The 12,743-nt window shown below is 43.1% G+C and overlaps 1 protein-coding gene across 2 annotated transcripts in view; it reads right to left on the reverse strand.

The window, feature by feature from the left end:
* The window catches only part of Vkorc1l1 (vitamin K epoxide reductase complex subunit 1 like 1), a 45,065-nt gene extending 35,163 nt beyond the window's left edge, over window positions 1–9,902 (reverse strand). For both annotated transcript variants that reach the window (XM_057765601.1, XM_057765600.1), the window contains exon 1: window positions 9,609–9,902. In XM_057765601.1, coding sequence (XP_057621584.1) covers window positions 9,609–9,802 — 194 coding nt within the window. In that variant the 5' untranslated portion in view covers window positions 9,803–9,902. The remainder of the gene's footprint in view (window positions 1–9,608) is intronic.
* Window positions 9,903–12,743: the final 2,841 nt, after the last annotated feature.

Raw genomic sequence — 12,743 nt, forward strand, 5'->3', positions numbered from 1 at the left:
ACACAGTAAGACCCTGTGTCTCAAAAAACAAACAAAAAAAAAGAAATTTGATTTATTTCTGTACATTGTGCATTTACTAGAGTATCAACACAAGTCAACCAGGGTCGAAATCTTAACTTTATCACTTCATTAATGTGTTTCTGTTTCCTCCTTTACCCCATGAGGGAAATAGTGTTATCTCATAGAATTGTGGGGACTGTGAAGGGTACCAGTTAGTGTATGTAAACTGTCTAAGGACAATGCCTGAGTAAAGTCCTCATTATAATTATTTTAGAGCATAGTTGAATCTTGAGTGTATTTAATGTTTTTCCTCTCACTAACACACCACAGCTATTTTCCCTTATCATGAAAAAAAAAAAAATCACACCAGTAATGTAGGAGAATGTCAGGAACCTTGTACCCTTGCCAGTATTGGGCAGTCTCACTTTTCAGTTCTTTGCCAATTTGATATATGAAAAATGTTATCTCATCGTTTTGATTGGCATTTCTCCCTCCCCAAGGATCTATAAAGCTTAATGGTGTTTTTAAGTCTATTTTTTTATTTTATGTGTATGTTTTATCTTAGAGTACGCATATCCATTTGTGTGGTGCCAAAGAGGGTACCAGACTTCCTGAACCTGCAATAAATGATGGTGTGAGCTGCCTTGGGCTGCTAGGAACTGAACATGGGTCCTATGACAAATTGTTGTACAAGCTGGCCTGGAACTTGATATGTACTTGAGGGTAACCTTGAACTTCTAATTCTCCTGCCTCTGTCTCCAGAGTGCTGTGGTACAGCTTATACCACCAGGCCAGTGTATGCTGTACTGGTGATAGAACCCAGGACTCCATGCTTGTAGACTAGGCTGGCCTCAAACTCACTGAGATCCTCCTGCCTCTGCCTCCCAAGTGCTGGGATTAAAGGCGTGCGCCACCATAGCCCAGCCAAAATATTTCTAAATGAAATTTTATGTAGATTGTGAATCTATGAGAAACAAATCAGATTTTATTCTAATTTCATTTTTTAATTTTTTTTTTTTTTTTGATTTTTCGAGACAGGGTTTCTCTGTAGCTTTTGGTTTCTGTCCTGGAACTAGCTCTTGTAGACCAGGCTGGTCTCAAACTCACAGAGATCAGCCTGCCTCTGCCTCCTGAGTGCTGGGATTAAAGGCGTGCGCCACCACCGCCCGGCTCTTCATTTTTAAATTTTAAAATACATATCAGAGGACTCGCATGAATCTGTTCTCTTCTTGTACCATATAGGTCCCAAGGATCAAACTCAGGTCATCAGGTTTGCAGGTAAGTCCTGCTAGCCCTATCATTTTTTATTTAATTTTTTATCTTTTTTTAAAATCAGTATACTTCATAAATCCAAATCTGTAACATATATAGTGAGAACAATAAAGTTCTCCTGATGAAAAAACTAAATTAAGCCAGGCAGCGGTAGCGCACGCCTTTAATCCCAGCACTCAGGAGGCAGAGGCAGGCGGATCTCTGTGAGTTCGAGACCAGCCTGGTTGACAAGAGCTAGTTCCAGGACAGGCTCCAAAGCTCCAGAGAAACCCTGTCTCAAAAAAAAAACAATAAATAAATACATGAAGGAATAAATAATAAATTTGATTCAACAGTCACAAATGATAAGCAGTCTGTTCTTTTAAAACAACAACAAGAACAGTGCATTAAGGATACATTTATACCTGTTAAAGGGTACAAAGTACATCTCCAAGTTAAATGTGTACATTATTTAAAAATATGAATACTTGCTAATTGTAAATGTTTAGTAAAAAATAAATACATGGTAATTATTAAAAAAGATACACGTGTAAGGTAGTTATATGTTTATGTCATTGTACAATGCAATGACTGCCAGCACGACTGTGTGTGTGTGATAAAGAGAAAGAGTCTCCCTAGGTGGTTCAGGCTGGCCTTATGATCCTCTTCCCCCAACTTCTCTAAATGCTGGGATTACAGGGATGTGTCACCACTCCTGGCCCGAATTCTTAAACTACTACCATAAAGCCAGTCTTTACAGCAAAGACTAGTCCCAGGATATGAACAAACCTAGCAACTATTTCTAGGATGCTTATCCTGAGTGGTGGTGGCATTACAGATAATTTAAAGTTCTTCCTTTTGCTTACTTTTATTTTCCCTCCAAATATTCCAAATATGTTACATTACTTTTTCAAAATGCTGTAATTATAGACTATAGGAACTTGCAAAAAAAGAAGAAAAATTCTGGAAGCACTCTTCAGCCAACCTCCTTGATGCTAAGTAGTTCACTACCACAACCAGGCACTTGACCTTGACGTGATGCCCTGTTCATTCAGATCTCACATCAGGTGCAACTCTTATCAAAGTTATACCTTTGTGCAATCACAGCTGATATTAGAGCTAGTTCTGCCCTCAAGACCCTTCATGCTACTTCGGACCCACACCACCGCTTGGCTTCCATTATAACTCCTTGCAGCAACTAACCCTCCTTCATCTCTAGTTTTGTTATTTCAGTGTTAGATAAATGCTTTCATAAGACATAAATGCACTCTTTTAGGACTGGTGCTATCCCCAACTCGGCACGTCTATTGAGATAACCTAGCAGTACCAATCAGTGGTCCCCAATATGACAAAAGGTTAGCATGATAATGCATTTGAGCCTATATAAATGCCTACATAGTATTTAAGGTTAACACTAGAATAGGAACCAAATACTTGCGAAATTCTGACTCAGAACAAGAATTCTGAGGAACAAATGTTAGGTAGATATCGGTCTAACAGTCCTGCACAAGTATTTTATAGGAAAAAATTTAAGGCTCGGTGCTCACATCTGTCACAATGCATGATGTGAAAGAATGTCTGGTTTTCTGAGTTCTAGACCTCACTCACTCCTTACCTAACTGAGGTAGGTCTGTCACATTCAAATACAACAATGCATGCTGTTTACCCTTTAAGGATCAGCTTTTCAATGCTCATGCCTTTTCCAAATGCCATTTTGTGTAGTTGTTTCAAATCATACAGGAAATAAGTGCCTGTGAAGTCTTAGTTCAATCTAGTGATTTAGCCAGCTCAACCAAGACCTAATCCTGTCTCTATGTTCATTAGACTCATCTTTCAGAAATGGTTATCAGTGGTTTTTTTGGCGAAGACCCCCAAAGACCACTGGAAAACAGATATTTGCACTATGATTTATAACAGTAGCAAAATGACAGTTATAAAGTAGCAATGAAAATAATGTTATGGTTGGGGGTCACCACAGCATGAGGAACTGTATTAAAGGGTTGCAACAGAAAGGTTGAGATCCCTCTGGGTTATCCCAGCAGATTCAAATCTTCCTCTTCTCTGCAGGTGCCTAGGTTCATTTTACCTTTCTTCACTGGGTTAACCTCCTAAGACCTCACGGCAGCTACTTCACTGAGTATCTGCTGTTAACTACTGGGTGTGATGAAGGGCAGGCCTTCACAGATCTAGGCTTAGAGGGCAAACACTCCAGGAACTTACTTCTTGAACACCACACCTTCTTAGTAATGTTTTTTTTTTCCCCCAAAAAGACTGCTGTTAATAGGTAAAAATATACTAAAACCACGGGCAATTTCTCATGCATTTCTATAAAAAAAGGACAACACTTTCCATAAGTTTTGCTAATATGGACCTCACTATAAATCAGTATTCCATCTAAATGGAATTTAAAGTCAAGGTAAAAGGCTAGGCATGGTGGCACACACCTGTAAACCCAGCACCCAGAGACTGGAGGAAGACTGTAAAGTTATGGCAGTCAAGGTTATTTAGTGAGACGCTATCTCAGAAAATAAAAGTAAACAGAAGTAAAAACAACCTGGGCCAGTGAGCAAGGCTAACAGCCTGGGTTTGACCCCTAGAACCCATAAAAAGGCAAAAGGAGAAAAGCTGCCACAAAGTTGCCCTCTAACGTTCACATACACCTCCCCTCGCCCAATAATAAAGAATTTAAACATAGTAAAGTGCTTGGAGTCCAGCCAGGCTGTTTGCATTAGAGTCCGGCTCTGCTCTTGCGCTCTCTGGAATGAGTGTCATTCACACACTTGCGCCTCAGTTTCTCATCTGTAAAGCAGTGATGAGTTACTGAGCTCAGAAGACTGTTCCAAGGATAACAGACATAGCGTATTTAGACACTGGCCAGCCCAGAGCAAGCAGGTCTGTGTGACATCTATCTATCTTCACCACGTGGTAGCCATTCACATTCACTCTATGAGTCTTTGTATCCTTCTTTTGTTTTCAGTTGCTTCTGAGATTTCTGCTACAAGACACAATGGCAACACAGCAATCTGTTTCTTAAATTCATCTGAATTCACTAAAATAGGAAGTTTTCTCTCACATACTAGCAGTTACAAACGTTTCACTGATAGAAATACAAACACTTAAAAATACAGAGAGGTAGAAATAATGCTTAGCAAAAAGCAAGCAGTGGACATGGTGGCACAAAGTCACTGCTAGGGAAACAGAGGCAGAAGATCAATATTGAGTTCATGGTCAGCCTGGGCCATAGTGACAATCTGTCTCCAAAAGAAAGGGGGTGAAATAGGAGGCTCTAAACTGGTATCCAAGAAGCCATGATTCTAATCCTAATCTATCACTACCTCTGTAATCCTCATCATGCCTAAAACTGACAAAGAAACAACACATTTCTAGATTCTTTCTCTGTGGTACTGGAGATAAAACATAAACATTTCAAGAAAAGGTAAATGATTCAACGTAAAGATCTGTTACTTTAAGATTCTGTTCTTTCGGGGCTGGAGAGATGGCTCAGTGGTTAAGAGCACTGACTGCTCTTCCAGAGGACCCGGGTTCAATTCCCAGCACCCACATGGCAGCTCACAACTGTCTGAAGATCAGTTCCAGGGGATCTGACACCTTCACACCAATGCACATAAAATAAAGTTAAATAAACCATAAAAATATTAAAAAAAAAAAGATTCTGTTCTTATTGCTTAAAATACCTAAAACAAACCAATGATGGTGACAGACAGTACCATTATTATTGTTTTTTGAGACAAGATCTCTCTAGCTAACCCGGGCTGTCCTGAAGCTTGCTATGTAGATCAGGTTGGCCTTAAACTCACAGAGAGCCCCCGCCTCGATCTCATGAGTGCTGGGACTAAAGGCACGTGCCACCATGCCTGGCTCCATTGCTATTGCTGTTATTGGCAATTCTGCTGCCTTTGAACTTTGGAGGCAATGTCTCTTTTGAAATCCAAAAGTCTGGAACTACTCTGTTATGTAATTATACTTCCCAAAACACTAGAGGCCTTAGACACAGTGACCTGAAGACTGTCTAATATTAATGCCTACCTTATTCTATTTCAATTAAGAAGCTTAATAACTAAGAAATGAGAATAAAGTGAATTTAAGCAGTTCATGGTTAAAACATGGCTAGGAATAACTTTTCTGAGGAAGCTTCTCTTCTGTTAACTTCCTTTACCATTCATTCTACTAACTCTTAGGCTCAAGGGTTTTTTCCAAAATAACTGTATCTTTTAATATTATTACTATCTGGCTCTCAGTTTTCAAACCAAAGGGACTAATGTGAAGTCTCTAATAATGTTTCATTTAAGGGCTTTCCCACACTATCAAGAGAATCTTGTAGAAATTTATTCTACCCAATTCCAAAAGAAAATCAGCCTACAAAGCAAATTTAGCCTAAATCCCCTTATCTTCATTAAACACACACACACACTCATGCATACATATACACCTCTCAAGTTAGTTAATAAAAAGGCTATTTCTTGAAAATAGTTTTATATATGGGATACATTTAATCCTATTAGAATGCCTTACTTCTTACCTATCCTTTAGTGAGTGGGCATCAAATTTAAAAATACTGAAGATTTTATTTTTAATTCATCTATATTTTTATCTGTAGGTATGTGCACACATGTCTACTGAGGCAAGAAGAGGATACTAAGAGGCTAGAGTTAGCTCATTAAGAGCACTTATTTTTGCCGAAGACCTGGGTTTCGTTCCCAGCACCCACATGGATTGTTCACAAATGCCTGTAACTCTGGTCCCACAAGATCCAACATCCTCTTCTGACCTCAGTCAGAATGCACATGGTGTATATATGTATATACAGGCAAAAACTCATATAAAATTATACATATATATATATGAAAAAGAAAAGAAGAAAAAAGAGGACACTGAATCCCCCAGAGCTGGAGTTACAGATGGTTATGAGTGAACCATTAAGTATGAATGCTGGGAATTAGATTCAACCTCTGGAGGACTAGTATGTGCTCTTAACTGGTAAGCCATCTCTCCAATTCAAATTTAAAATATTTGTGTACATCATTACATAACTAAATATCAGCTACAACATACTATATTCACACTTTATATATTATAGAGATATAGGAGTTAGGCATGATGATGCACACCTGTAATCTCAGGAGTTCAGGGTCAACCTCAACTTGTACTGCAACATAGCAAGTTTGAGGCTAAGTTGGGTTATATATGAGACCTGTCTTAAGAAACCATGCTGGGGCCGGGCAGTGGTGGCACACACCTTTAATCCCAGCATTCAGGAGGCAGAGGCAGGCGGATCTCTGTGAGTCCGAGGTCAGCCTAGTCTACAAGAGCTAGTTCCAGGACAGGCTCCAAAACTACAGAGAAACCCTGTCCCGAAAAAAAAAAAAAAAGGAACAGTGCTGGGCATGGTGGCATAAACCTTTAATCTAAGCACTTAGGATGCAAAGGCAAGCAGATTTCTGAATTCCAAGCCAGTCAATGCAACATACTAGACTCTGACAAAAAAATAAAATAAGTGGGCCAGGGATGAAACTCAGTCACACAAAGAGTTTGCCTGATAATTGCCTTGTGTTCAATCTCCAGTACCACTGAGAAAGACATACAGAGATTTTTGAGGCTAATATACTTTAAAATAATTTTAATTTATTAACTGATCTTACTAAATATCATTTTATCATGTCTTATTAAAAAAACAAAACAAAGACTGGACAGGTGTGTATGCAAGGCTATAATCCCAGTAAAAAGGAGGCTGAGACAGGAGGACAGCTTTCAATTCAAGGTTGGCCAGAACTACAAAGACCTTGTCTAAAAAACAAAAAGCATGAAAATTTTTCCCTGTGATGCATATTAACTATGAGAATAAATAGTGTATAGTTATTAAATGGTTCAGTGACAGTCTTTTTTTTTTTCTTTTTGCCTCAAACTCCCAGAGCTCTACCTGTCTCTGCCTCCTAAGTGCTAGGATTAAAGGCATGCACCACCACTGCCTGGCCCCAGAGACAGTCTCTTTAAAAAAAAAAGTCCATTTAAAGATCTTAAGCATATAGTAAATTACTTTTTCCAAGAACAAATAATAAAAGGCCTAGAAATTTTTTATACATTTCATTAAAAAAATTTAAAAGTTGGCAATAATTATAACTAAATTTCATATTAACCGATTATCCAGTCATTTTTATTTCATGGTTTGTAAGTATTTGAAATATGCTGCTGCATATTCTTTTGATTCCGTATTTAGTCATTCAACAAATTGAGTGTTATGATATTTAAGTTTAAAAATCCTTTCCAAAAGTACAAAGAATGTATTAAAAAAATGTGTGCATAAAGTACACTCAGTGAGATCAGTGAATGGCTCAACTGGTAAAGATGCTTGCCACCAAGCCTGATGATCTGAGTTCAATCTCTACAACCCATATGGTGGAAAACTGACTCCTACATGTTGTCCACTAACCTCCACAACTAGGTGTACTCCCACTAAAACATAAACATGTGCAATAAAGGTAAGATAACGCTCAGTGGTTCTCAAAGTATCTGAAATAAGTCTAAGAAGACTTAACCTGGATGGAAATAATCTCCTGTGAGCTCTTTGTCACACTGATACGTTCTACAATGTATACTGGTGCCTACATCCTCAATGCATTTTTTAAAATGTTTAATGAGAGCCGGGTAGTGGTGGCGCACGCCTTTAATCCCAGCACTTGGGAGGCAGAGGCAGGCGGATCTCTGTGAGTTTGAGACCAGCCTGGTCTACAAGAGCTAGTTCCAGGACAGGCTCCAAAAACCACAGAGAAACCCTGTCTCAAAAAAAAAAAAAAAAAAAAAAAAATGTTTAATGAGCCGGGCATGATGGTACACCCCTTTATTCCTAGCACTCAGGAGGCAGAGGCAGAAGGATCTCTCAGCTCAAGGCCCGTCTGAATTCAGAATAGCCAGGGCTACAAAAAGAAACCCTGTCTCAAAAAAACAAATGTTTAATGAGACCACAATGATAACTTCACAACTAAACAAGTTACAGGGATTCCATTTAAGAGCCAACAAGACAGCCTACCTGGATCATGAAAGGGGCTAAGTGGAAAAGATCAACAGCCTTAAGTTTGCATATAAACACAAAAAAACCCAGACCCTAGCCTGTTCAAATACTCCTCCACCAATATGGAGGGCAAAATAAACTAGTGAGCCATAGACTTCTGTCTCCCTAACAATTTATGAAAAGGAAGGGAAGAAATGTAGTGAAATGTAAGCACTCTTAACAACCATCAAATATTGGGGACAGAAAGTGTCTACTAAAATTACAAACCATCAACTCTGCAGTAATTCTTTTCACTTTTGCTGTTTTGATGACTGGTACCCTTTTTTAAAAAAGTATTTTTAAAACGTGTAAAATTATTTTTCCAAGTAATTTACCTGGAAATTTCCTAGAAAAAAAAACCAAATAAAATGTAACAGAAAAAAAGTCAATTGCCTTTTAGGAAATAAAAATTGTTCAAACAAACCAGCTTGGCAAAATTGTGCATATTTAATCTTTTGCAGATTATCCCATTAATACTAATCAGCAACATTTAAAAGTCATTGTAAGTCACGCATGGTGGTACATGCTTGCATTTCCCAACATTCAAGAGACTGACTGAGGCAGGAGAATAGCTGCGGTGGTTACAGTCAGATGAGTTCCAGGGCTGAGTGGATCCTTTCTCAAAATAAAAGTCATCGTAGTAGGTGCCTAAAACATCTTCACTACACACAACATACTCATCTTTTATACAAAACTTAAAGTAGAACCAAACTCTGGCCATTTTCCCCCTGCTGGGCACACTTCTTGAAATACACGAGGGAGAAAAATCCAAGAAATCAAATAGGTTAAGTGCTGGTACCTTCCTCTTCCAGAGTAGGGTCAAATGCGTGTCTACCCGCAAATGTCACTGTCGCCTCCAGAAGGGCTGCCAATTCTCTTTAACTCTACGGAGTACAAAGAGGCCTGAGCACCGAAAACACCTGTCCTGAACAACCGGAGGTTGGTGGGGAAAGTCACCCCCGGGAGCGCACATCCGGCCACACTGCCCCGGGGCAGCAGAGGTCCGAGGACCCTGGGGATGGACACTGGCTTCGCAGATCCCTGCACCGAGGGCTTCACACGCCTCGCACAGCGACAACAGGGAGACAAGTCACGCCGGCCAGGACGCGCCCGCGCCCTCCCGGCTACACCGTGCCACCTCATCCCGGAGGCCCTGCCCTCGGCCGCCGCCCCCCGGTCGCCGCCGTCCGTGTCGCGGCCCGGGCCCCGCTCCGTCAGGCCGGAGCTCCCCGCGCGCTCCCCGCCCCCCGCCGCCGCCCGCGTCTCGCTCCCCTCACTCAAGCCGGGCTACCTGGAGGCCAGGGCGGCGGAGCACTTCACCCAGGGCCCCAGGTCGCAGAGGGCCCGGTGCTCCGGGTCCCTCTCCTTCTCCCGCTCCACGTGGTAGGCGTAGATGGAGAGCAGGATCCCGGCGGCGCACACTGCATACCGGGCCACCCGTTCCCACCGCGGCACCGACACTCTCAGCAGGACGGGCGCCGCCATCTTCCCCCCTCCGCCGCCGCCGCTGCCGCCGCCTCCCTCCGCCTCCACCTCAGACGCCGCCGCCCGTCGGGGCCCGACCCAGCCGCCGCCGCTGCCGCCACCGCCTCCGCCGCCGCCGCCGCCGCCACCGCCACCGCCGCGCCCCATTGGCTCGGTCGCTTCCTTCGGGCCCCGCCCCCACAGGCGCGCGGCCCAACCGCCCCGAGAGGAGTGAGGCGGACTGGGCGGGGAAGGCGCGCGCGGGCACGGGGGAGCGCGCAACCGCCAGGGAGGCGGTGCGGCGCATGCGGAGGGCGGGGTCTGAGGGAAAGGGAGGGCTTGAGAAGGGGCGGGACTTGTCCAGAGTTGGGGCGGGGCGAGAAACAGCACATAAGGTTAGAGGGAGGAGGCGGAGCGCGCAACGGCAGGGAGGCGGGGCGGCGCGGGCGAGGGGCGGGGCTGAATAAGTGGGCGTGGTTTAATTTAAAAGGGGCGGTGTGGGCCAGAAGCGCGCGGGCGGGGAAGGGGCGGAGGTGTCCGCCAGCCAGGGGTGCGTGGCGCAAGTGGAGGGCGGGACGGAGAGATAGGGTTTATTAGACTGGAGGGCGCGGTCAAAAAAGAGGCGGGGTAAAGTGAGGCGGAGAAGGCGGGAGCGGAGGGAAGGGGCGGAGCGCAAAACCTCTAGTGTGCTGGAAGGGGGCAGAGGCGCGACGAGGGGAGTTGAGGGGTGTGGCCGGGGAAGGGGTGAGGCCCGAGGTGGTTTGGCTTAGCCTGAGGGGCCTGTTGCAAAGGATCGATTTCAAAGACGCTGTTACTGTGCAGGACTGGGCAAGCCCTTGGCCCCTGGTAGCAGTCAGTTGCCCTTTCCCCCTCTTTTTCGTCGTTATCACTTGATATTTCTTATCCAATCCAAATTATCCCTGACCAATGGCTCCAGAGCTCCAGAGACACGTTTGCATGACATGATCTTCCCCAGGCACCACCTCCAGTCATCTTGTGTTCAACATGTGAAAAACTTTTTTCTCAAATATGCAAAACTATTTTTATATTTTAAAGAAGACTATTTTTAAATGGATCCATGAATACTTCCCTATAATTTGGATTTGATATGACTTTAACATAATTCATACGAAAAGGATAAAAATGAACAAAAAAAGAAATCAAGATGTGGAAAGGGGCAAATCAGAAAAAAATGAAAGGGGAGACGCGAGAAGGCAGATAATAAGCAGGTCATGTCATATGGGCTTGCACAATTGTTCAAGTTGAGCCATAACTGACTTTGAGCTGCCTGGTGGCCAAAACTGAAAAGGAAAATACACGTAAGGGCCTCTGTGTCTATGTAGAAACAAACTGTTTATGGCTATCACTAGCTTTTGCCCCAGCACAGCTGTCAGGCTTTGGGGGGCATTGCACAGTGATTTTGAATAATAAGTAATATTTTCCAATTAATTATACAGTATTAGGTAACAAATCAACTCAATCTTTTGCACCCTTAAACAAGCAATGAAGTGTGTTTTGTTTTGTTTTGTTTTTCCAGTTTCTCTGGATCAGAAATCTGGATGCAATTTAGCGTGATCCTCCTGCTTGGAGTGTCCCCTCTCTTCTTTGTCTTCCTCGCCTCCTCTGCCTTGGATCAAATCAAGATGTAAGGCAGGTTGTAGTTCTCTCAAACCCTGAACGTCCTCTTTCAGGTTCACTCCGATGGCAGTTAGCAGGTGGCAGGCAACCTCTCTGGCTGCTTGGCACTAACAGCTGTTCCAATTTACACCCCCAGAAAATGCAGCTGGCTTTCCCCTCCCCGCCTCCACCCCCATAGGAAGGGGTTAAAGAAAAGGGAGCTATAGTTTAACAGTGAGCACTTGCGTAGTATATGTGTGGCTCTGGGTTAAACCTCCAGCAAATAGAGAGAAGGAATGAGATCTGAGTCTTTTAAAGTTCTATTAGTGGGGTGTGTGTGTGTGTGTTAATATATGTGTGAGTACAAAGAAGATCGTTGAGTGTAATCCTCTATGAATGGCTCTCCAACTTACTTTTATGGGACAGAGCCTCTCACTGAATCTGGAATCTGTGACTGGTCAAGCTCTGAGGACCCATCTCCCTGTCCCCCCTCCAGTGCAAGGGTAGTGAGTAGGTGCAACCACATACAGCCTCATTGGTGCCCAAGGTTTGAGCTCGGGTCCTCATGCTTGGGCAGTAAGTGTATTTTTTACCAGCTGAGCCATCTCTCCAGACTGAGTCTTCTGTTGTTAGATGAGCTCGAAGATGATACCCTATCCCTTTCAAACGTTGTTACTTAGAAGATGGTCCACCGGGGGTTGGGGTATAAGCCTCAAGCCAAGCAACTGTAAATGCCTGTGACTCCAGCTTTGAGAAATCCAGTGCCCTCTTCTGAATCCATGAACAAACAAGCCCATTAACCCAGACATATATTTATATTAACAGTCTTTCTCTCTCTGAGAGAGAGAGAGAGAAATATTTGTTTGGGTTAAAAGAGAGAGTATCATAGGACTTAAATTCATCTGCTTGCTACTTGAAAGCCAGTACTTCAGAGAAATTTGGTTGAATGAAGTCATCTTCAGGCAGAGACACTGCTTTTCTACCGGTTAAATTCTATTAAGGAGCAGCCAGTTCCACCAAAGCACAAGAAAGTGCTGTTTCCAAAAGCAGGAAGGAACACCCAAAGAGACTGGGTGTCAAGAGTCAGCAGTAAAGTGCGTGACTAGCAGGTAGAAGGGTAAGATTACAGGTAGGCATAACCATACCTGACTCTGGTGCTTCTAAGGTCCCTCCACTTTTCTTTCTTCTTCCTTTTTCTTTTCTTTTTAAGTCAGGTCTCACGTATCCTAAGGCTGGCCTCGAACTCACCATATAGCTGATGATGGTCTTGAACTTCTGTCCACCTCCACCTCTCCACTGCTGGGATTATAGGCACACATGTCCTTACCCAGATTATGTAATGGTG

The sequence above is a fragment of the Chionomys nivalis genome, chromosome 3, assembly GCF_950005125.1.
Source record: "Chionomys nivalis chromosome 3, mChiNiv1.1, whole genome shotgun sequence".
In the NCBI taxonomy this organism is placed as follows: domain Eukaryota; kingdom Metazoa; phylum Chordata; class Mammalia; order Rodentia; family Cricetidae; genus Chionomys; species Chionomys nivalis.